The sequence below is a fragment of the Mesoplodon mirus genome, assembly GCF_964341445.2.
Source record: "Mesoplodon mirus genome assembly, chromosome: 11".
NCBI lineage: Eukaryota > Metazoa > Chordata > Mammalia > Artiodactyla > Ziphiidae > Mesoplodon > Mesoplodon mirus.
The window spans coordinates 59,714,859-59,737,701 of NC_138987.1; the positions used below are offsets into that span (position 1 = coordinate 59,714,859).

At 56.0% G+C, this 22,843-nt stretch overlaps 1 protein-coding gene across 1 annotated transcript; it reads right to left on the reverse strand.

Annotated features, from left to right (window-relative positions):
* Positions 1-572: 572 nt before the first annotated feature.
* On the reverse strand, positions 573-22,146 carry ITGA5 (integrin subunit alpha 5). The gene is made up of 30 exons (XM_082636437.1): positions 21,635-22,146; positions 14,791-14,921; positions 13,132-13,247; positions 12,880-13,000; positions 12,611-12,672; positions 12,476-12,521; positions 12,085-12,210; positions 11,798-11,842; positions 11,612-11,655; positions 9,798-9,854; positions 9,559-9,611; positions 9,073-9,281; positions 8,600-8,791; positions 8,333-8,378; positions 8,059-8,160; positions 7,807-7,862; positions 7,517-7,671; positions 7,068-7,205; positions 6,869-6,936; positions 6,374-6,524; positions 6,199-6,291; positions 6,002-6,081; positions 5,787-5,867; positions 5,570-5,675; positions 4,883-5,035; positions 3,893-3,979; positions 3,673-3,786; positions 2,974-3,075; positions 2,298-2,420; positions 573-1,661 (listed from the first exon to the last, which is right to left on the reverse strand). Exons 1-30 carry the CDS (start codon positions 22,006-22,008, stop codon positions 1,578-1,580), a joined length of 3,315 nt encoding a protein of 1,104 aa, XP_082492563.1. The 5' UTR covers positions 22,009-22,146; the 3' UTR covers positions 573-1,577.
* Positions 22,147-22,843: the final 697 nt, after the last annotated feature.

Here is a 22,843-nt window from a genome sequence, read left to right on the forward strand (position 1 = left end):
CCCCTTGTGTAAATGGGGTTAATTGTACCTACTTTACACATTTGATTTCTATCAACTTAAATGAGATACTGTATGTAAACTATTTAACACTCCCTCTACGCACCAAAATATAATGGGCAATGAAAACAAAACAAAAACCCAACTGGCTTTCTTCTGATTTAGTTCTGTGGCCTTTTCTCACAACCCATTTCATTATTCTGATTTAGGAAAGCCCAGGTGAGTCTTCTGGACCACCTTCCCCCACCTTCAACTTGGACCTCCCCCTTTGTATTCTTCCCTAACCCTCAAACCCAAAGAGAAGAGATTCCGCTCCCTTCTCTCCTGGAGGTGTTGGGGCCAGATCTGGCGGGGCTGGGTGATGAGCAGGAGTCAAGCCCTTCTTTCACCCCTTCCATCATCTCTTTCACTCAAGAAAAGGGAACCCCCAAACTAGTTCCACAGTTGCTGGGGGTCATACTCTTGGCTCCCAGTGGAAAGAAGCCGCAAGAAACACAAACATTTCCTACCCACCAAGCGGTCTGGTTCCAGGAAAGTTCTGGAAAGAGTGGGGATAGGACAGATTCCAGCTCTGGTCAGTGGGGGCACCGGGCCGGGTTTATTGCACTTGCAACAGAGTTTAAATAAGTCCCGGGTGTCCGGAGCCAAGGTGAAGGGAGGGTTGGGCAGGGAGAGGAGGGGCAGCGTCAGTGCAGCTGGCGGGCAGAACCCAGATCCTGCAGGCCGGGGACAGCAGGCTCCCCCTTTCTCCAGGGGACTGGTAGGGCCTGTGTCCAGCCAGTGTTAAGGTTCCAGATCTGTTGCCATCGTGGCCCCTTCAGGGTCCTGGGCAATTCCTGACTTCTCCTGAGTCAGTGGTGGATTGGGCCTCCAGGCCCAGGTCTGGAGCAGGCTCAAATGTAGTCCTGGATCTGCCTAGTTAGGTTACCAATGTCTGAGTCTGGGTCCCAGATCAACCCCAGGCCCCAGGTTCGATCTGGCCCTGGTAGAGTTCTGATTCCCCTTGCAGCTGGTTCTGGGCCAGCGTGGATCCTGGTGTGGGATCTGTCCTGAGCGGGGCCTGGGGCACCATCCACGGTTATTGTTCCTTGTTGGCCCACCGGGGTGGGGGCTGTCCAGAGCTGCCATGTTTCGCTCCCCAGGTTCCAGGTTCTTAACTGGGGGCTTCTGGCAGGGCTGAGGACAGATCTTTGCAGGCTGGAGCTGGACAGGAAGTCCTGGTGGCACGTCTGAGCCGGAGAACTGGGATTGGATCCCCCAGTTCTGGTTCCAAGTTGTTTTCAGGAAACTCTCCAAAATGCAAAGGCTGCAGGGAGGCTGGGGCCTCTGTCCCTGGATCTGAGTTCCCCCATCCATGAGGAGGGCGTGTGTAAACGAGGGTCCTTCACAGTGCGTGGGGGGAGGGGATCCCCAGCTCCGCACCTCCCGGCTCTGGCCCTTCAAGTATGTCTCTGGGCTGGGGAGAGGAGCTTCTCCCTGGCCCTCAGCACCTTCAGGAAGCGCCCAGCCCCCTCCCTGTCAGTAGACTGAGGGTGGGGGGGACTGGACCTTCAGGGTTGGGAGTCTGGGATCGGGAGAAGTCAGGCGTCGGAGGTGGCTGGAGGCTTGAGCTGAGCTTTTTCCATGGCGGTGCCATATGGGAGGGAGCGTTTGAAGAATCCGAGCTAATGAGGGGAAAAGGAGGGAGAGCTGAGTTACTCTGGTTCCCATTTCTCCGCAGATCTTATCCCAAGGGGGGATGAAGATGACTCTAGTGCTTCCAATCTCCCCATCTTGCAAAAGTTGCCCAAATTCAGGCTGTTAAGACTACCTCTCCAAGAGGTCCAGTGGGTTAAGAGGGCTAAGGTTGGGGGTGCTTTGGTGCCGTAAAAATGCCCCCAGTTCAGCCAGAGATGGCAAATAGGTTTGAAGTCAAGTTCTAAGTCTCACTGCCTAGTAGTGGCTGCCTCTTGAGAAGGATTCTGAGGCTACTTCTAGAGTATGAACAATTAGTGATGGCTGCCATGGGCTTCTGGAGGAAGTGACAGCACAAATGCCACATAGTGGCCACCCGTGAGTAACGTTGATTTTGAAAGTATAAATAAACTTATCAGCTTGAGTCAAGAGAACTTTTTCTAAGCTAGGGGCCGTAGAATGAAGGAAAGGATCTTATAGGTAGTGTCCAGATGGGATGCCTGTGGCCAGGGAGAGGTGGGGACGTGTGGCTGGAGAACTGGTCTGGAGGCAGATGCTTGGGACTGTGCTGCATCAAGGGTGGAACCTGGTGTGAGAGAGGCCAAGTCAGGTAGGATGTGGCTGACCTTGTAGAGGATATAGATGAGCAGACCTAGGAGCAGGAGGCCAATGAGGATGGCTAGGATAATGATCCACAGCGGGACGCTGTGGCTGCCTTCTGCCTTGATCCACTGCACGGCTGTGGCCACCTGGGGAGCAAGTCAGGAGAGGTCACTGAAAAGCTGTTAGTTCTTCCCACCCTACACTTGGCTCCCACTTGCCACTGGACCTAGAGCCACCTTTCCCCTTCCATCTTGGGCTAACAGAATTCTGATCTTCAAAATTCAAATTCCTAAAATGTGCATTATTGTCTCTTACTTTTGGACCTTCACACCTGCTAATTCCCTCTCCCCAGAGAATATTCCTTTCCTGACTGGTTAGCCTGGTAGATCCTATTTATCCTTCAGGTTTTGCTTAAACATCACTTCTTCCAGGAAGCCTTTCCCGACTCTGCAAGCCTGTGTTCAAGTGTCCTTATGATGTGTTCCCATAAACATGCTGGCACTTGTCACACTGTCTTCTCACTGCCCTGTCCATCTTGCTTATCATTGTATTCCCAGGACCTAGCACAGTGCCTGGCACACAGTAGATGCTCAATCAATATTTGTCACCATAATCAGGCCAGCCCCCATCGCATCCCAGTGCTAGCACCAGGCCCAGCACTCTATCTTCCTTGGCCCAGACCTCTGGCCCGGGACTCACCTGCAGTTCCTTTCGGGGAAGCTGCCGAGGCAGGATTCGGTAGGGCATCTTCAGGGCTTCATACACAGCTTCACACTGCAGACTAAATGGCTGGTGTTCCCGCTGTGGGTGGTGGAAAGGTGTTCAGGATGGCCTCTTATGGTATCTAGGAGGTCATTGGGCTCCCCATGGTCTGGCTCTGGTTATAATCTTTCCCTATTTTGGACTCATTCTCTTCAGAATCTCTCTCTGTGTTCCTTACGTGAGATAATAAATGTGTAACTGAATAGTTACAATTAGATGACAGCATGTTCAATAGAAAAAGCATTGTTTTGGAATCATGAATATGGGTGAAGCACCCAGGATGATGCCTGGCTTATAGGATGCACTCAATAACGGACTGCTCTTTACTGCTCCTACATCTTCTCGCCTCTCTGTGATGGATATGTCTTCCGTCTCTGTTTTCTATCATTCTCTGCCACTGGTCTCCCTCCAGCCCTCCCTCCTCTGAATGGGCCAGGAAAGGGAAGCTGTCGGTCCCAGTGTGGCCACTAGGTGGCGCCAAGGACACACAGCCCTGTCCAAACAAGGGTGAGGGAGGGGAGCGCGGCTGCCTGGGTCCCAGTCACCAAAGCGGGTGGCTAGGGCAGTGGGGAAAGCGAGCGTCAGTCCAGGCAGGCCCGAAGGTCGGGGGTCATGACTCAGGTGAAGCTCCCTCACCTGGAGGAAGGTCTTGGCCCAGACGCGGAAATGCAGTAGCAGACTTCGGCTCTCTTGCCGGTGCAGTGGCCCCAGCTCGCAGCGCAGCCTGAAACACTCGGCCTCCGGGCATTTCTGGGAAGAAAGCGGAGGCTTGAATGCGGCGTTCCGCCCTGCTGGTGGCTCTGAGGATGCAGATACTCAACGCTTCGGCCCGGACCTCATTCCCAGGAGGACTTACCAGGATCTGAGGCCCTGAGGATGCAGGGCTCCGGCCTGGGGCATCCCGTCTTTGCAGCCGGTGGTGCTGGGAACCCTCCGGATCCAACTGGAAGAGGAAAGGGACCATTAGCTGCCTCTCTCACCTCATTACAGCCTCTAAGTCAGCCTGCATCTGGGGTCCAGAGCAGCTTCGACCTGGTCTTCCACCCATACAGCTGACCACCTCCTGTGGCAAGGCACTGACTTCGGCACTGAAATACCGAAACGGGTGAGACTTGATCCTTGGAGTTTACAAGGAGGAGATGTCAGTAAATAATTAGGGTCCCGTGCCTGCCCTGGGGCCTTTGCACTGGCTGTCCCCTCTGCTTGGAATGCTCTTTCTAGAGTCTTCACACACAGGTTCACTCTTGTCTTTCATGCCTCAGTTCACCTGTCCTCTCCTCAAGAGGTTTTCCCTGATGACTCAAACAGGCTCCCAGCCCTGCCCTGCCCCAGCATTTTAGCACTGCACTCTCAACACCTCTCAATACCTGTTTCTCTCTCTTTCTCTCTTTTTAATTTTTTGTCTCTTACCCTCCACTAAAACATAAACTCCATGAGAGTGGGGACCTTGTGAGTTTTGTTTGGTGCCATCTTTCCTGAGCCTGTAACATGGCTCAGTGCATTGTTGTTTATGTGTAAACAAGCTTTAAAACAGGCACTGGGGCCCAGGGGAGCGGCTCTGAGGAAGGCTTTCTGGAGGTGGTGGTGCCGAGCTGGGCCCTAGGAGTACGCCAGGGCAAGAAGTCAGGGAAGGATACTTCAGGCAGAAAGACAGAAGTGCAGTGCATAAAACAGTCTTTTCCCCTCCCAGGATCTCAAGGTGTCTGTGGGCCTTCGGACCCCCTTCCAGCGGCCTAAGTCCTAGCTCCAGGCACACCCTGCTTGGCTATTCTAGTTTCCCGGCAACCTTCCCCAACTACCCTCGACTTGGTCCCCTCACCCCCAGGCCAGTCCCCAGGCCCCTCACCTCCAGGCCCTGTGGGTTGGGGGGGTGACTGGTGGTGCAGTTGCTGAGTCCTGTGACCCTGGTCACGTAGAGGAGCTGGTGACCTTCCAGAGCCTGGGGACAGCTGAGCTCCAGCACGCCCCGGCTAATGGAGCTGGGGCCCAGGTTGATGAGCTGAGGAGAGGAGGGCACAGTGATCATGGGAAGGGAGGGAGTGATTCTGCCCTGTTGAAACCCAGGTCCTGGTGGCCCGCACATCCCTGCTGCGAGTCTCCCATCTCAGGAGTGAGGGGGAAATCAACAGGCAGAGGCGAAATCCTCTCCAGCCAACCCTCCTGGAGGAGGTGGCTCCATCCTTCCCCCTCCCCACCCCTTTTTTTTCTTTTTCTGCAGGGACTTAGGTCCCCAACTAGGGATTGAACCCGTGCCCCCTGCAGTGGAAGCGCAGAGTCCTAACCACCAGACCACCAGGGAAGTCCCCATCCTTCCCTTCTAAGTTGCTCAACTGGCCAGTCTCTCACACTGATCCTGCCCAGGCCTTTACCTCTCACTCCCCACTCCCCCTCTCTTCCTCTCAATCCCTCAGGCTGTTCCCAGCCATCTGTCACTCATACAGCTCCTCCTTCCCTGTCATTCATTCTGGTCCGGCCCTCCACTCCCAGCAGCCCACCTGGGGACCAGGGCCTCCCTGCCTCTGTCCCTCCTCACCTCATAGACGTGGTGGACAGCAGGGCCCACGTCCCCCTCCTCCTGCGGCTGGTCTCGGGGATGCCAGTCGCTCACCGGGAATAGCACTGCCTCGGGCTTGGAGACACTAAAGAGGAGGGTGGTTTAGAGGACAGTGGAAGGTACCCCATCCCATATGCATCCTTTCCTAGAAGTCCATCTCGCCTCCCAGAGAGCCCCATTTTGGCCGGGCACTGACCCGTTAAGGGAGACCTGGGCCTGAGCTTCCACGGAGAGCTGGAAGGAAACCACTTCGCTTTGCGAGTTGTTGAGATTCTTGCTGTGGGATGGAGGAGACTCAGGTGGTGCTGGAGCCCAGCCAGGAAGAATTTCACCTGCGCCAGACTCCGCCCCTGCCCCACCCCTCGGCCCCGCCCCCAACCCAGCCTCAGCCTGGCCCCACCCACTCCCTACCTGAGGATCTGGAAGTCAAACTGGATGGTTTTCTTCGTGTCCCTGAGGTGCGGGACTGTGAACCGAAGGCCACCCCAGAGCTGTAGGACGGGGAGGGAGGACAAGGGGGCTGTTAGACTGGGCGTCTGCCAAATCCCAATTGCAGCCCTCCTTCCCGGTCACTTTCCCTTGGGTCCTCTCTCCTGCCCCAGACTTACACTGGCTCCCGCCTTCATGGGGTTGCCCAGGTCACACACCAGCAGGCGGCTCTGGTTCACAGCAAAGTAGTCACAGCTCAGGCTGGAGAAGTTCTGGAGGTGGGGTGGGTACAGGTAAGGCTCTGGTGTCCCTCTGGCAGGATCTCCCAAGCCCTGCCTAAGAGTCCCCTCTCACCCCTGGGTGTCTGACGAGTCCTGAGTACTCAGCCTCTGGAGGGGCCGTGACGCGAAGCTCTGCCTCGTAGGCGCCGCCCTCACCCACATTCTGGGCGTGGAAAGTGAGGTTCAGAGAGTTCTTGTCGCCCAGGTACACGTGGTTCTGCTCCCTGGAGGGGACACACAGGGTCAGGGACGCTGGGGAATTAATCCGCAAACCAAGACAATGGGCCATAAGAATAATAGACACTGTTTACTGAGTTCCAACTCTATGGTGGGCACTAGGCTAGATGCTTTGTGTAGATTATTTCATTTAATCCTTCCCCAAAGCCAGAGAAATAGATGCTCTTATTCCCACTATACAGATGAGGAAGTTGCATAATTTCCCAGGGTCACACAGCCAGCGAATATGTTCCTATTCTACTTTTTCACATGCCAGGTGCTTCCAAGCTCCACATGTTCTGCTAGACCTTGGCATCTGGAACCCCCCAGCTTGACGTCAGCCTTCACTTACCCAAACACTTCCAGCTGTAGGTCTGGCACACAGATATTGTCTTCTCCACAGTCCAGCAAGATCTGAGCCTGGGGAGCAGGGCAGCCTTGAGAGGGGGAGTTGCGACCCCCTCCTAAGCTGTCGTTTCCCCCCTCCAGGGCCCCACTCCTAGCAGCTCAGGCCCCTCTCCTCCCGGCCCGTCTCCCCACCCTGCCCTCACCTTGTCCTCTATGCGGCTCTTGCTCTGGTAGTGTAGGACTGGCCGAAGGCCGTGGCTGTCCACAGGGGCTTGGGGGTCCAGGGAGAAGTTGAGGGCGATGTGAATCGGGGAGAGTTTGTCTCGAAACTCTGACTCGTTCTGGAACCAGGGGAGAGGGTTCACAGATTCAGGGGACACAGGGGACTTGGTGGCCCTGCTCCTCATCCTCTCACATCTCCCTTTGTCCACTCAGGACCCTCAAGAATTCAGGTGTCCAAACTTGACCATGCTCGTTGCTTCAGAGGCAGCCTGGTTCCCAGTTCCTCCAAGAGAAGGGCCCCCTTCCCCAGCCTCCCAAAGTCCCAGGCCCTTCACTGGAATCTCCCTGTCTCTTTCCCTTCATGAGGGGCCCCCGGTTCTACATGGCCACTCTTCCCAGACCAGTCGATACCCTGCCCTTGGGCCCATACCCTGAGGTAGATCTTCATCTCTCTGCAATCCTCCCGAGCCCCGTTCTGGATGAGCAGGGTCTGGGTCAGAGTGGCCTGTCGGGAGGCCAGGAACAGTGCCCGCCGTGCTGCACCCTTCTGCTTCTGCCAGTCCAACTGGAGCTCCACCGTGAAGCCTGCAGCCGGGCACGTATGTTAAGGAGCATCTGCCCCTCCCTTCTAATCTATCCAGAGAGATAAGAGGTCCCCGAGTCCCTAGCCCCTCCGTCCCCATCCCAGTGCCTGAAAGGTTCAGGCAGTCTCTCCCTCACCGATGGAGTCAGGAACGTGTTTTCCAGAAGCATTGAGGCAGAAGCTGAGATTGATGCTGGAGGAAGACCAAAGGGAAAGCTGGTGTATCCAACTGGAACAGGCATCCTATTCCCTACCTACCTCCCAGACAGACCCAGACTGGGACAGTCCCATTTGTCCACTTCCAAAGACCTGGTCTCCCTCCCCACTTCCAGGCACAGACGAAGCACCCCCAGACTCCATCCCCGCAGTCTCCTGGGCACCCCACTCACCAAGCCGCAGGGTTCCCCCCCAGGCTGCAGCTATGCTCCTCTGGGTTGAACATGGCGGGAAAGATGGTGAGGGAGGCACTGGCAGACACGATGGGGCGACCCCTGCCAACAGTGGATGTGGGGTCAAAGAACTAAGACTCCTCAGGAACCTGGGCACAGGAAGCTGATGCCCAAGCCCCCAGGATCCCAGTTTGTACGCTTCCCCAAACTCAGCCCTGTTGAGAAATCCCCCAGTTCCCATGTCTCCCAGGCTGCCCCCTGCCCAAGTTCATACCTGTACACCACAGCCTTGTCTACACCAAAGGACCCCACAATCAGATCTGCAAGAAGTCAAGAAACTACCCCTTACAGCAAGCCCCAAATCAGAATCCTTCCCAACCCCTTCCAGTTGCATTCTTCAAGGAGGCCGAAGTGAGGGGACACCGCCATCTGGTGGCCTCATCCTAGAACTGCACCCAGGAGCTTAGGAAAGTGCATTAGAGGGGCTAGGGTTCTGTGACCAGGGAATTCTAAGGTGAAAGGGGCTGCTGGCACAACTCACCAGGGTATCCGTTGCCATCCAGGTCTCGGCCTCCTCGAAGGGCAGAGCCAAAGAAGTCCGGCGTGTGGCCAGCTGCCCACAGGGGCAGCAGAACCTGGGAAGGCTTAGGGACCAGGCCCCCTGGGCCCCCAGGGAATACAAACACCACTCCCTGCTGGTTCTCCCCACCAAAGGCAGCCCCAATGGCTACATCTGCAAGACACACAACACACAGCAGTCAGCAGGCCAGGAATCCAGGAGTTCACATCTCTACCATCAGACCCCAGGACCCGGGATCCTATTTTCCCCATCTGTCATTCCCAGTATTCTAACCTCTTCAAGCCCCAAGATCCAGACATTGGGATTAAAATCTACACACCTCCTGGAGAGGTCACTGGGGATCTTGGGTATCTTATCTGACAGCCATCTCTCCCCAAATCCCTTCTGACTCAGGCCCCCACTCCTCCTCAGCAACTTGAGCCCACGGTGCTTACCATTGTAGCCATCCTGGTCCAGGTCCCCCAGGGGGGTCAGGGAACTGCCGAATCGACCAAACTCATCATGGCCAGTGAGGGTAAGGGTGGGCATGGGCTCCATGCCGGCCGGGCGCTGCAGGTAGATGTAGACCCTGCCCACCTCCTGCGGCCGCCCATCGGCTGTCCGCTCCATGAGCAGGGGTGCCCCTACCAGCAAGTCGTCCAGCCTGAGGGTAGGGGAAACCCAGCCATCCTGAGACCCTGCCTTGCCACGTCCCCTCCTCAATCCCAGTGCCAGGAAATCCCAGGCATCTTGGATCCGGGCTCCTTCCCACCCAAGTGAGAGACCTGAGGTCTTCTGGTCTTTGGCTCTCAGCTCTCTCTTTGCCCCTGAGCCTAGGGAATGCAGGTAGGAGGAGGAGAATCCAGAGAAAAACTCTCCTTGCATTTTTCTGTCCCGCCCCTACTCCTCGTCCTGTGCTGTGCCCCTTTCCCACTACTCACCCGTCCCCATTGATGTCTGTGGCAGCCACTGCATAGCCAAAGTAGGAGGCCATCTGGGAGGGACAGAAGGGCAGCAGTGGGTCAGAACTAGGGGGTCAATCAACAAGGGCTATGGGGGGAAATCAGGGACTCCAGGGAGCCTGAGAAGCTGGGCTGAGCTTATTGGCTCAGGGAGGAGGCTTGGTTGGCAGAGGGCCAAGCTGGGTTGTGTGTGTGGGGGGGTGTGTGGGTGTCCTCACCTGTTCCCCTGAGAAGTTGTAGAGGGACCGGATGTCTGAGCCATTAAGGATGGTGACCTGGGGACGAGGAGATATACCCATTGGTCCCAGACTCCCAGACCATCCCATGGATGGAGGACAAATGGGTACAGGATACCCAGGGGCAGGCATTCCTTGGAGACATAGACCACTTGTCTCCTAATTCCCTCCTTTGCTTTCCCTCACATTCCCATCTGTATATTGGGTAGCTCCATCCCAGGGCAACTTCATTATTTTCCTCCATGTCACTTATCAACTACTACTGACAGATTTCGTACTTATCTGTCTGTTGTGCCTGTCTACCTACTAGAGTGTCAGATAAGTGAGGGCAGGAGCTTTGTTTTGTTTTTTGCTTTCTCCCCAGAGCCTAAAGTAGTGCTTGGTGAGCAGCTGACACTCAATAATTATTAGCTGAATGACTGAGGCCTCATCCACCAGCCCTCCCAAATCACAAACACTCATGGCTCCCCCGACGTACCCCCTTAGTGATGGGCCCTTCTGGTCCCCTGAGTCTCTCGACTCCCTGTTCTCTTCCCCAGTCTTGCTGCTGTTCCTCTGGTGTGAGCCCTCCCCCAGGACTGCTGGAGAGCCCCCTGGCCTTCCCCTGCCTCGGGCTCCCCCTTCCCCTCAACACCCTTCCTCCATGGCAGCAGGACTGATCGCCCTAGAGCCGGTCTAGGAGGGACACGGCTGGCTTGGAAATTCCTGGTGGTTCCCTGAAGCCACGGCCCAGTCGCAGCTTCTTGGCTGGTCCTCTGAGGCCCTGGAGAATCTGGCCCCAACTTATCTGTTTTTGCCCAACCTCTCTTTAATCTCCTCATCCCCAATCACCCATGCTGAACTGGCCTGAATTTTTTTCCTTTCCTTCCCTGCCTTTTCTCATGCTCCGGCCTAGGATGCTCTCTTTCCTCATCTCCACTGATCTTTCATAGGACCTTTTCTGATCCATCCCTGCCCTAGAAAAGAGGTTATTCTTCCCTCTAAACTGCTATATCATCTTGACCACTTTTCTGAAATGTATCCTAGTGCAGAAAGAATGCTGACTTTGGAATAAGACAGGTCTGGTTTTAAATCTCTATCCAGCCACTTACTAACTGGGTGATCTTAAACAACTTACTTGGTCTCTTTGAGCCTCAGCTTTCTCATGTGTAAAATGTGAACGGTAATATCTCCCCTGACAAACTTGTTGCGAAGAATAGACATCATGAGTGGACAGTGCCCGATGCACCGAGGGGCTCGTGAATAGGAGCTGCACCTTAGATTACAATCGCATGTGTGTCTTATCTTACCTACTTGATTAGAAGCACCTTACAAGATGGGGCATGATGTCTTCTTCATCATCTTATCTCTTACCTTGCCCTAATAAATGCTGGTAATTGAATGGACTCCTATAGCATTCTTATCTATATCCTTTTTACAGCACTCACCACGGTCTAATAATAACAGCTAGAGTTGTACACTGCCTCACAGTTCGCTAAGTACTTTCACGTGCATTATCTCACTTCATCCTTACAAGAGCCTTGTGAGGTCAGAACTATTATTATCCCATTATAAAGAGAAGAATGAGGCTCAGAGAGGTTAAGCAGACTCAAGGTTTTTATGGAATGAACTGGGGTAGGAATAAATCACAGATTGATTCATCCAGAGTGAGTGCCAGAACTCAAACACTGGTCTGACCCAAGAGCCCGTGTTCTGATCCACTTTTTTCACCCTCCCAAACTGCCATGCATGGTTCTTTGTGATTAGCCAGGGGACGGGAGAGCAGAGGAGGGAGGGAGAGTCAGGCTGGGCCTTACGTAACCATAGGTGAGGTTCCCTTTGGGCACGCCAGCAATGAAGTCTGTAGAGGGAAGAGAAAGTTGTAGGCTAAGGGCAGGGAAAGGGGAGTCAGACAAAAATGGTAAGTGTCTCAGTCCCTGTGGCTCCGGGTCCTGGGTCTCCATCTGTCCCCTCCCTTGGCCCTAGCCTGGGGACACACTCACCTTCTGTGTCATCACCACTGAATTCACCTACAGCCACAGAGTATCCTAGGAGACAGGGTGGGCGGATATTAGGATTCCTGCTTTGGGGACCCCTCTGCCCTGACCCATCCTCAATCCCTTCCCCACCCCTACTGGGCCTTCATAGTCAGCCTGCACATGACACATAGGGCAGGAGGCTGGGGATGCCTGGGTGGGAGAAGGGAGGTGGGGTGGGGGTGGGGGGTTGAGAGAGGACAGGGGCCCCTGAGGTGCTCCCCCTGCAGCTCCCACCCCGTTTGCTCGCTCACCCAGGTAGCTGTCATCGTAAATGGAACTGGCCTGGGGAGTCTGCAGCTGCCCCCGAACTGGGTTGATCAGGTACCCGGGGTAATAGGATTCTGCAATCTGCTCCTGGGTGGCGGACAGGATCTGGCCTGGGGAAGGGGATGAGGAGGGGATGGCTGGAGGAGGAGGTGGCAGGGATGGGGGCGCTGGGGGCTGACTGGGTAGGATTTCAGAAGTCTGGTTCAAGGAGGGGAAGCTTGTGGAGGGTGGTGGGAGAGGATGGGTAAATTTCAGGTAAGGGAGAGGAGAACTGGGACGGGGGCAGAGGAGGGAAGGATGGTGATCTTGGGCTGGGAGAGGGATGGGAGGCCAGGTGCGGGAGATGGACACAGGGATAGAGGAGGAGGGGCTTACCTTGCCAGAAATAGCTCCCTGGTCCGCCCAGGACCACACGCCCAGTCTGTGGGGGGAAGGAGGTGAGTCCACATCTGGTCCTGATTCCCTTGCATCCAGCACCCACAGCCACTCTCCTACCAGATCCCCCCTCACCTTGGTGAACTCGGCACTGAAGCCCCCTTGGCAGTAACCCTGCCCTGCTGCCCGGCTGAAATCTGCAAGGGAAGAAGGTGGTGGGAAGGAGCTCCACACAGATGGGTCAGGCAGGAAAGAGCAGAAAGCTTGGGGAAGGAGAGGGGAGAGGGGGCCAGAGAAAGGACCTCTCTGGACCAGACAGTGAGCATCAAGGCTGATGGGGGGTGGGGGACCGTGGGGATTCACAGAGAAGGCAGACTCAGGGCTCATGCCCCCTCTTGCCCTACCTGAGCGGCACGGCGCATACTCCAGAATCCGGGTGAAGTTGTCTGTGGAGAGGTAGCAGGTGCCCACGGGATCGCTCAGCGGCTCCTTCTCGGTGCGCCAGCTGTAGAGGGGAGCACAGGCCTGGGAGGGCCCAGGAGGAGGGGGTTCCAGGTTTAGTCCAACAGGACCTCTCTCCCCCCGCCCACTGTGCTCCGCTAACCGCAACCACTGCCCCTCCTGCCCACCACCCCACTCAGCCTGCTGGCCCTCACCAAGATGGAGGAGCCATGGGCTCGCACCGTCGCTCCGAACCACTGCAGGGACTTGTACTCCACAGGCTCCTCTCCCTCGAGGCTGGATGGCGGCGAGGACTCCAGGATCCGAGAGCCTTGGGGAAGTGAGAAAGGGGAGGTAGTCATGCCAGCTTCGGGCAGCTGAGCCCTAGAGCAGCCCATGCCCTCAGCCTGGGGGCACCCAAGCACTTGCAAGCCCTGAGCCCATGACTCATGGGAGGGGGAGTGGGGAAGGTCCTTACAGTCTGCCTGTTGTAGCCTGACTCACCTTCCCCTGCACGCGTGCACACAAGCCCATGTGCACACATGTGCACACCCACACACACACAGAACCTGGGGTTTCTAGAGTTGCATTCTCCTGGTCCGCCTGCCTCCTCACCCAGCTGGGACTAGGATGCTTGTGGTGAGGTGGGGAAGAACGGCTATTTCCTGAGAGGGCTACCCTCTGGCTGCACTCCTCTGTCTGTACCTGGGCCTGTGTCTCTAGCAGCACGTGTTCTATGTCCTTGACCTTTCTCACGTCACTGAATCTCTGCCCCTTGTGTCTGCGTGTGTGCGTGTGCACATCTGTCTGTCTGGCTGTCTCTCTCCTTCCAAACCCTCTCTGCCTCTATGGGGCAGACTTTTTTTTCTTTCACATCTTTATTGGAGTATAATTGCTTTACAATGGTGTGTTAGTTTCTGCTTTATAACAAAGTGAATCAGTTATACATATACATATGTTCCCCTATCTCTTCCCTCTTGCATCTCCCTCCCTCCCACCCTCCCTATCCCACCCCTCTAGGTGGTCACAAGGGGCAGCCTTTTTTATTCCTCTGCTTCTCATCTGTCTTCCAGGTTTTAAAAAAAAATCGGTCGGTTTTGTGCTATTACACCACCCCTCCCCCACTGTCTCCGTCTTTTGATGCTCTCCTCTTTTGTCCCCTCACCCCAGTTTATCTCTGGAGCCACACTGCTCAAGTTCATGTCCTCGCTCCACCTTCTACTAGCCGTGTGACTTTAGTCAAGTTACTTAACCCGTTTCCTCACCTATAAAATGGGGATAATAACACCTCGTGCCACCGTTGAAAGGATTAAGTGCGTTAATATATGTAAAGTGCTTACAACAGTGCCCAGTATATAGCAAGTGCTCTTGAAGCGTTAGCTGTTATTATTGTTTCTCAGCCTGTCTCCTTCCATCCCTCTCTGCATCTACTCCGGACCTTAAGCTCCTTGAGGGCGGGGGCTTAATCATGTTTCAATCTCCTGCAGTACCAGCACAGAGCCTGGCACGCATTATCACTTAGTCAGTGCTTAGTTAAATGAATCAAACAGGCTCTGTGACTCTCCCTGTCTTTGTCTGTGTTACTGCCCTGGCCTCCCTGAGTTGTGGGTGATTCAAGGAAAATGAGAGCCACATGTTTCTGAATCATGCCCGCCCTCCTTGGGCTGGGCTGGATTGGGAACGTGGTGTGAGTGCCACGGGGAGCCGCTGCACCGCTGCACGGAGCTGGAGCCCCAGAGCCTCAGAGCACGTGGCCCTGGAACTGGTCAGGCTCCGCCCCTCGCTCCAGACCCCGCCCGGGCCCCGCCCCCTAGCCTCAGCCCCACCCCTTAGTCCCTCCCTGAACCTCCCCGACCTACTACGGAGGGGGTTACCTTTGCTGTCAAATTCAATGGGGTTGCACTGTGCCGGGCTGGTGCCCCAGGGGCAGAGGTAGACGGCACCGCCCTGCAGCACTCCCGGCTGGCTGGTGTTAGCCTTGGGCGCTCCCACCAGCACGCTGACCCTGCGGAGGGGAAAGGAGAGGCAGCTCAGGGGGGGCTCCTAGCTCTTCTCCAGTCTCCCCAGGCGGGAAGGACCCAGGCCTCTGGGCCAGGGTCTGGGTGGGCGTGGCACAGATGCCCCCCGGGTTGTATTTATATCTCAGAAGATGCCACGGATGCCAGAGGCACAGGCCGGAGTCAGGCGGTCCCCATGTGCCGCTGTCACTAACACAGCCTCTCCCGCCTCCCCCCACTCTCTCCCCTCCTACCTTCCCCTGTCATTAGAAGGAGGAACCAGAGTCATTTCTGGGAAGAGGCCGGGGCCAGAGCTTCTCTATCTCCCCTATGGACCTGCCAAGACTGGAAGTGCAGCCCCTAGAACCCCAGGGTCCTTTTACCTATCCTATACCCTCTCCTCCCAAGCCAAAGTCCTTCTCTGGGCAAAACCCAGGCGTCCAGCTGCCCAGCCCTGGGGCGTGTAGGAGGAAAATGTGAGTCTTGGAAACCAGGCAGTAGAAGTGGAGAGAGGAGCTGGAGAATGGTGAAAGCAGATTGTTACCCTGGGCCTGGGCCTGGGCCTGGACTTGCCCTCACCCTGGGCTCTGGTGGGACCTCTCCATCCTGGCTGGGTCTCTGTCTCAGCCTCTGAACCCTTTTCCCATACACCATTGCTCAGAGTCTGAATTCAGATCCTGGTCTACTGGGGTCTTAGTTTTGGACACAGTGCCTCGTTCCCCCTGAGACGACGAGGAGAAGGTTGCCTTTGCTGGGGGTCCTATGTAATGGGGTGGTGATAGCTAAGGTCCTGGAGAATTTTCCTGCCTCTGGCTCTGCCTTTTTCATTCCTGGGTCCCTTGCCTCTAAGACCTCTGTGCAGCTGTCAGCCTTCTGGGCTTTCTCGTCCAGAGTCTCCCATGAGAACTGCATCTGGCAGCCAGGGCGACTGAACCAGTGTCTCTGCCAGCCGCCAGCCTTGGCCTCTGTTCTCCTCCCATATCTGACTCTGGCACTGCTTCTTCATCTGTCCCTCTGCCCCTATGACTGCTTGCTCTCTTGGTTTTGGTTTTAGGGACCTCTCTCCCTCTCATCTCAGATCTTGGGCTTCTCCATCTCTGTTGGTTTCTGGCCCCTTTCAGCTTTCATCACTCCCAACACCCACCCTTTTCCCGATATTTGGATCCCTTCATTAGCCTTTCTTACCAAGAGTTCCCAAGTTGGGGATTATGGTAGGGGTCACAAAAGCGGGGGTGTGTGTGACAGGATGGGAGACAGGGCGGGTGACAAGAGATACATCGAGTAGGGGAGGGGTGAGGGGGGCGTCCAAGAGGAATAGGAATGAGAACACCAGAGGGAGCAGCTCCAAGGGGCTGAAGCAGAGAGTGAGGGTGGTCTAGCAGGGCCAGAGGATGAGGATGGGAGAAGAAAGGGTCCAGAGGGATAGGAGGGGAGGCCTGGAGTGAGAGTTCCTGGAGTGATGGGGGGTGGGGTGCCAGCCTCGGTTACCCTGGGGACAGGAAATGTTTACTGCCTGTGGCTTCCTGTCTGTTTCCAACCTCTCACTTCGCCGTTTGTCTCCCACCCGCCCGCCTGCTGGGCCCCACCCCTCTCACTCAGGCAGTACATTCAGTAGGGGGGGTGGGAGCTGGCTACTCGGAGGCACAGTGACCTGGTTGGCTGCCAGGCCTAGTAGGTGAGGTTGGTGGTGGGGAGAGATTGCATTGCCCCAGGGCTTGGGGAGGAGAGAGGGGTGCAACCCTCTGTAGCAGAGGCAGCTGCAGAAAACAGCAGTGGTGCAGGGGTTCTGGGTCAGGCGCTAGCTCAGTGTGGACTTGGGAATACCCTCTCCCTCTTCCTCTGGGTGAAGAGGTTGAACAGGTTATCTCAAAGTCTTCCGGAGCTCCCATACTCTTCCAGGAGAGCATAGGGGCTTGGCCAAGGGACCTTGCTCCCACCCCCAATTTTCCCACCACTTCGTGGCAGGGCGCTAAGCCTGAGTGCTCCTGGGATGGCCTGAGGAAGAAGCTTGGAGTCTGGCAGGGCGGGAAGGTGAGAGAGAGGCCTTACAAGGCTTAGAAAGCCCACAGACTTGTGGACCAGGGGCATATGCCGTGGCTGCGTGAAGGTTCAGGAGCTCTGGGGTACAGGCAAGGGACACAGATCCCGACCCAGACTTGCCCCGTGCCGCCCATGGCTTATACCTGAGGATGCAGTGGCCCTTCCTTCCCAGCTCCTCCAAGTCAGTCCAGTAAGTAGCGTCCTCCCCCATGTGCCAAGAGAGGTGCCCAGTGTCAGGGGTGGCACATCATGTACCTTATCCTTATTCTCCCACTCCTAGTTCCTGCTTCCTGAATCCTGCAGCAGCTGGGTCCTACTAGGGGTCCAAGAAGGTAACAATGGAGGGTCCTTGGGCTCTTTTCAATATTTCAGAGAGCCTAACGGAAATCATGCGTTTACCTGATAAGGCAGCCCAGGCTAATTAAAACCTCAAGTGTATTTGCTTTGGGCCGGAATTATATCAACTCCTGTGGGGAACCTCGTTATCTCATATTGGTCAGAGGCTCTGATTGGCAGCTATAGATGTCTTCTTGTTCTAATTTTTGGTTGATAAAAAAAAACAGGAAAAAGGAATGAATTATTCCTTGCTAAATGCAGCTTGGCAGATAAACTCTTCCAAAATATAGAGACCAAGGGAAGAAATAATTGCCATAATTTATTTTGAAGCCTCAGAACTCTGATGTTCTAGAGCTGCTTCTTGGAGACACAGGCTGCCTCAGCACCATGGTTTGAAGACTTTCTTATAGATACCTCAAGGCTGCCACATGGAGAAAGCAGAGGCCAGTTTGGTCCTGACACTCCTTTCCATCTTCTTTCAGAGCAACCTCTTTTCTCTGTGTTTTTTTTTTTTTTTTTTTTTTCTTTTTTGCGGTACGCGGGCCTCTCACTGTTGTGGCCTCTCCCGTTGCGGAGCACAGGCTCCGGACGCGCAGGCTCAGTGGCCATGGCTCACGGGCCCAACCGCTCCGCGGCATGTGGGATCTTCCCGGACCGGGGCATGAACCTGTGTCCCCTGCATCGGCAGGTGGACCCTCAACCACTGCGCCACCAGGGAAGCCCTTTTCTCTGTTTTATATAGAATGCCCTGGTAAGATATCATTTGAATTGAAAGAAAGAAAGGAAGGAAGGAAGGAAGGAAGAAGGAAAGGAAGAAAATAACAAACTGTAACAAAAAATACTGCGACCTAGTCCCATGTCCTCATTGTACAGATGGGGAAACTAAGTCCCAGAGAAATTAAGTCACATGTCCTGGGGTCACTCAGAATCCTTCTCAACCTAAGAACCAGAAGCCAGGAATCCTGATACCTAGGCCACTGTTCTGGTCTACCCTGTTGCCAATTTGTTCCCTCCTCTACTTGCCCCTATCTCCCCAGCCAGGCTTCTGATTAACCAAGTTCCTGTTCAATACATGGTTACTGTTTGACTCTGTTGGCCTGACAAGGTCGGGGGTGGAGAGTAGCAAGTGGACCGGACCCAGCTCCTGCAGGTTCTACGGCAGCCCTGGCCAGGCCAGAGGAGACACCTGGTTCTGGGTCCCCCAGTGTAGTCTCGAGGGAAATGCCTGGCTGGCTGGGAAGGAAGAGTTGCCTCCACTTGTGGCAGCTCCACAAGGGGAAGGAGCTGGGCTAAGGCTGGTGCACCTTTCAAGCGCATGTCTTGGGTCAAGTCACTTCCCCTCTCCAAGAGTTGAATTCTCTACCCATAAAATGATGGGTTGCCCTTGAATGGTCCCTAAACAAATTTCTAGTTCTAAACTTCTATGATTCCTGAAGCTTCAGTTCATATACATGCATAAAATGGGAGCAATAATGCTTCGTCTGCCTAAGGCAAGGATTTTTGTAATGATCCAACAGAAAAACTGATACGAAAGCGCTAAGGAATGTGAGGCACTATTATTACTATCACTGCCATAAGCAAACATTAAAAGCAAGTAAGAAATAGTGAAAATCTTAGACAAAGAACTAGGTGGTGTCCAGGGAAGAGAGAACCAGACACAGAAAATAGCTACCTCATAAAAGTCGTGCCTCCAGGGCTTCCCTGGTGGCGCAGTGGTTGAGAGTCTACCTGCTGATGCAGGGGACACGGGTTCGTGCCCCGGTCCGGGAAGATCCCACATGCCGCGGAGCGGCTGGGCCCGTGAGCCAGGGCCGCTGAGCCTGCGCGTCCGGAGCCTGTGCTCCGCAACGGGAGAGGCCACAACAGTGAGAGGCCCACGTACTGCAAAAAAAAACAAACAAAAAAACCCCCAAAAAACCTCAAAAGTCATGCCTCCATGTACTGATCACCCTCCATGGACCAGGTGCTTTTTATATATATTGTCTTGTTTAGTCCTCAGAACAGCCTCATAAGTTAGGTGTCTGATTTTCATGAGAAGACCAGGCTCCAGTATTTAAGTATTAAGTAACACAGCCCAGGTCACACAAAGAACAAGTAAGTGGTGGGGCCTGGACACACACCCAGCTTGGCCTGACTTAAAGCCTGCCCCTTTCCTACCGTGTAACCTCTCTAGTGCTTACCCTGCCCTCTGATGCTGTTTCAGTTTCCACAGTGAGAGGTGACGAAGGGGGCCAAGAACACTGAGGCCCTCCCTCTCCAGCAAAGGCCCCAGGTGAGGGCCTACATTTGTCCCCGGCAGGTAGGAGGGGTTGAAGTCCCAGATGTGGTGGGGAGGGAGGTCACTGGGGAGGTGGAACGTTCCGAGTCCTATTCTAAGAGTGCTTTGTAGAGAGAAAATGAGAGGGGGAGGTGCGCAAGCTGGACACCTGGGTTCTCTTGGGAGAAGAGATGAGCAGAAGGGGAGGGGGAGGGGATGAGACTGCTGGGTCCTGCTTTAGAAAAGGGCTTTTGGGACTTTAGGATTAGGCCAGGGACCAGACAGACACCTAAGGAACCAACTGGGAGTGTGTGAAAGTCCAGATGTTTCAGAGGAGTGTTTTAAAAGGGAGATGACACCCTTGTTAGGTGGGAATGGGGGTGGGATAAGAGGAGGGTTAAGAGCCAGATAACTGGATACCCTGTTGTGGGGGAGGGTCCCGGGTCCCACCCCCTCCCTCCCTCCCCCTTCTCTACCCCCTTAGGTTTGTGGTAAGGAGTTGCAAGGGGCCTGGGGGAGGCCGGGCCTGGCAGAAGCTCCAGGCCAGGGTGATGCAATGGGGTTTGGGCAGGAGGCCAGGGGGGTGGGGTGGGGGCTGGGTGGGGACCTTGAATAGCCCAGAACCAACAGCTGGGGCCTAACCATCCTCCAGACAAAGGAGAAATTTGCCCCATACCCCAAGTGAATTACCTAGATTAACCCCCTTTCTCCAAAAATTAAAGGAAACGAGTAGAGATCAGTTAACTGTATCATGTGCAGGAACAGCTCACCTCTGACAGAGGTCCTATCAAAGCTGGATACTAGGGGTTGTTGTGCTGGTGGCGATGGTGGTGGGAAGCAGTGGCAATCTCAGAGCCCAGAGATGTAGAAAGAGGATTCTTCCAGACATCGTGGAGGATCAGGCATCTGGCACCTGGGAGTCCCCGTCCCACCCCAGGAGCAGCTTCCTTCCCCTCTTACTCCCCTCCCCACCCCACATTTAAACAAACACCCTTGTTCTAATGTTGCCTAGCTCGTTTCCCCAAGCCCGTGGGCTCCCCATTTTCCTGGCACACAGGGTCCGCTCTGCTTGTCACCCTGCTGAGCTGGGAATGGGGATCCTCCTTTGAGACTTCCCCTGTCTCCGAGGTCCTGTGTTCCGACGCTCTTGGGCCCTGCGAGCCCGCGTCTCCCCAGCTTCCGACCCCAACCCCAGAAGTCCCGGTCTCAGCTCAGCTCCGGCCGACAAGCTACAGGAAATCAGTTTTTCTCTTCCTCCCAAGAGCTAGAGGAAGAGGGAAACCGCCCACCCCCCTTCACGGGCGCGCACACACACCCCTCCCGACACATCCGAGCCCCCGCCCTTGGCTGAGCCAGCCCCCAGCCCCGGCGCCCCCCAGGACCAGGGTCCCGGGACTCTCCCCAACTTCCCGGATCCCCTCTTCTGAACAGAGACTGGGGGTGGCGGGCGGAGTATGAGATCGAGGAGAAAGGGGAGGGAGCCGCCGTCCCCCTCCCGAGGCTTTCCCAGTCTGAGTTGAGGGGGGAGGGGAGGATGAGGCTGGCCCCCATTTAACCTCCGGACCCCTTCAGCCTCCGACTCCCTTCTTACTACACACAGCTCATTCTGCTTCGACCCGTTCTCTCTCCGCACAATGGCCCTCAGGGGTCCCGGGGTTCCCCAGTGCTCCAAAAAGCCCACCCTGGCCTCCGCGCCCCCTCTCCGTCCCCATCCGCCTCCGGTCCCGGCAGCTCTCGGATCTCAACCAGAGACCCCTCTGCTCTCCATTCCCGCGCCCTCCTCTCGCTTGGCCCCAAGACCCCGGCCCAGACTTCTCCAGCTTGCAGCTTCGTGTCCTCTCCCCACCCCACACGTCTCCCTGCTGATCGCTCTCAAACTCCTGGCCACCCTCCACGCCGGCCACTGTCCTCTCCCTACTCCAGCGCGGGCCCCCAACTCCGGCGAGGGCCCCCAACTCCAACCCCAGTCCTTCCAAACTCCGCCTCCCAAACTCAAGCCTTGGTCCCCTCCAGACTCCAGCCGCGCCCCCTGTGTCCAGGCGCGCACCCCCGACCCCGCCAGCCCGCCGCCAGCCCTCCTCAACTCACCCGTCTGTCCCCGGCCGGTAAAACTCCACCGAGAAGCCGAAGAAGGAGCCCGGGGGCCCAGAGAGCACTGCTGGGGCCTCCGCGTCTAAGTTGAAGCCCCCGACCCTGGGCGGCGGCGGCAGCAGCAGCAGCAGCAGCAGCAGCAGCGGCAGCAGCCGGGATCGGCGCCGGGGGCCCCAGCGCAGCTGCACGGCGAGGAGAGGGGACCCTGGCGTCCGGCTCCCCATAGCACCCGCTCTTCCCTGTCCTGGGGCCACCGACCCGGAGCCGCTTCCTAAACCTCCCAGAGGCGAATGACTCAACGCGGGGAGGAGTTTGCCAAACTCCCGGCTGAGCCCTCCCCCCGCCTGCCGGGGGGGCGGGCGGGGGGGCATTCCTGGGTCCCTGGAACGCTGAGCCCGCGCCCCCCACCCCGAAGGGGCGTGGGGGGGACGCACCTCTCCACTTCCCTCGCCCCAGCCCCAGCTGGAGGCCGGTTGTCTGGACTGGGTCAGACTGGGCTGCTTTGGGCTCTTCCCCCTCCTTCTCGCTGCTTCCCCCTACTTCCTCCCGCCTCCTTTCCAGATGTACAACGTAAACGCTCGGAAAAGGAGTCGGAAAAAGGGAGCGGAGAATTTCCTAATGAGGAAAGGAATCACCTCCGGAGGGCGGAGGGAGTCTGGATATGTGTGTGGGGTCTCCCTCACCAGTTCAGGGAGGAGGCTTTGGGGTCTAAAGGCAGAGGAGACACCTCTGGCATCTGGCCAACTGGGATTCCCCCTTGCCTTCCGGGGCCATGGGGTGCCTGGGTTCCAGCCAGCTGGGTTTGGGACTCAGGAGTTGAGGTACAGAGTGCTCCCAGTCAGCCTGATCCGATGGAGGACCTACACCGGCTCTCCGCTCCCTGCCCCCTCCCCGCACCCCAAGTTGCTAGAATCGAAAACCCAGGAGTCCAGAAATTTGGGGTTACTTCACCAGGAGGATTCCGGTCCAGGCCTCCCCCTTTCGTGGTTGTAGGATATGGAAACCTCTGCTGAGTCCCTTCCTAGAATCTGGCAGTTGACCAAGAGCCTGGTAGCTGGGGGTGGGGGAGGGTTGCTTTGGCCCCTCAGTGTCTTCTTGATCAAACTGGCCTGATTCCTACAGACCTGGAGAATTGTAGGATGGGGTGGGGTGGTGTCTTGCAAAGGGGCCCAACCTTTAGCTTCTATTGTCTTTAGGCTCTGGGAG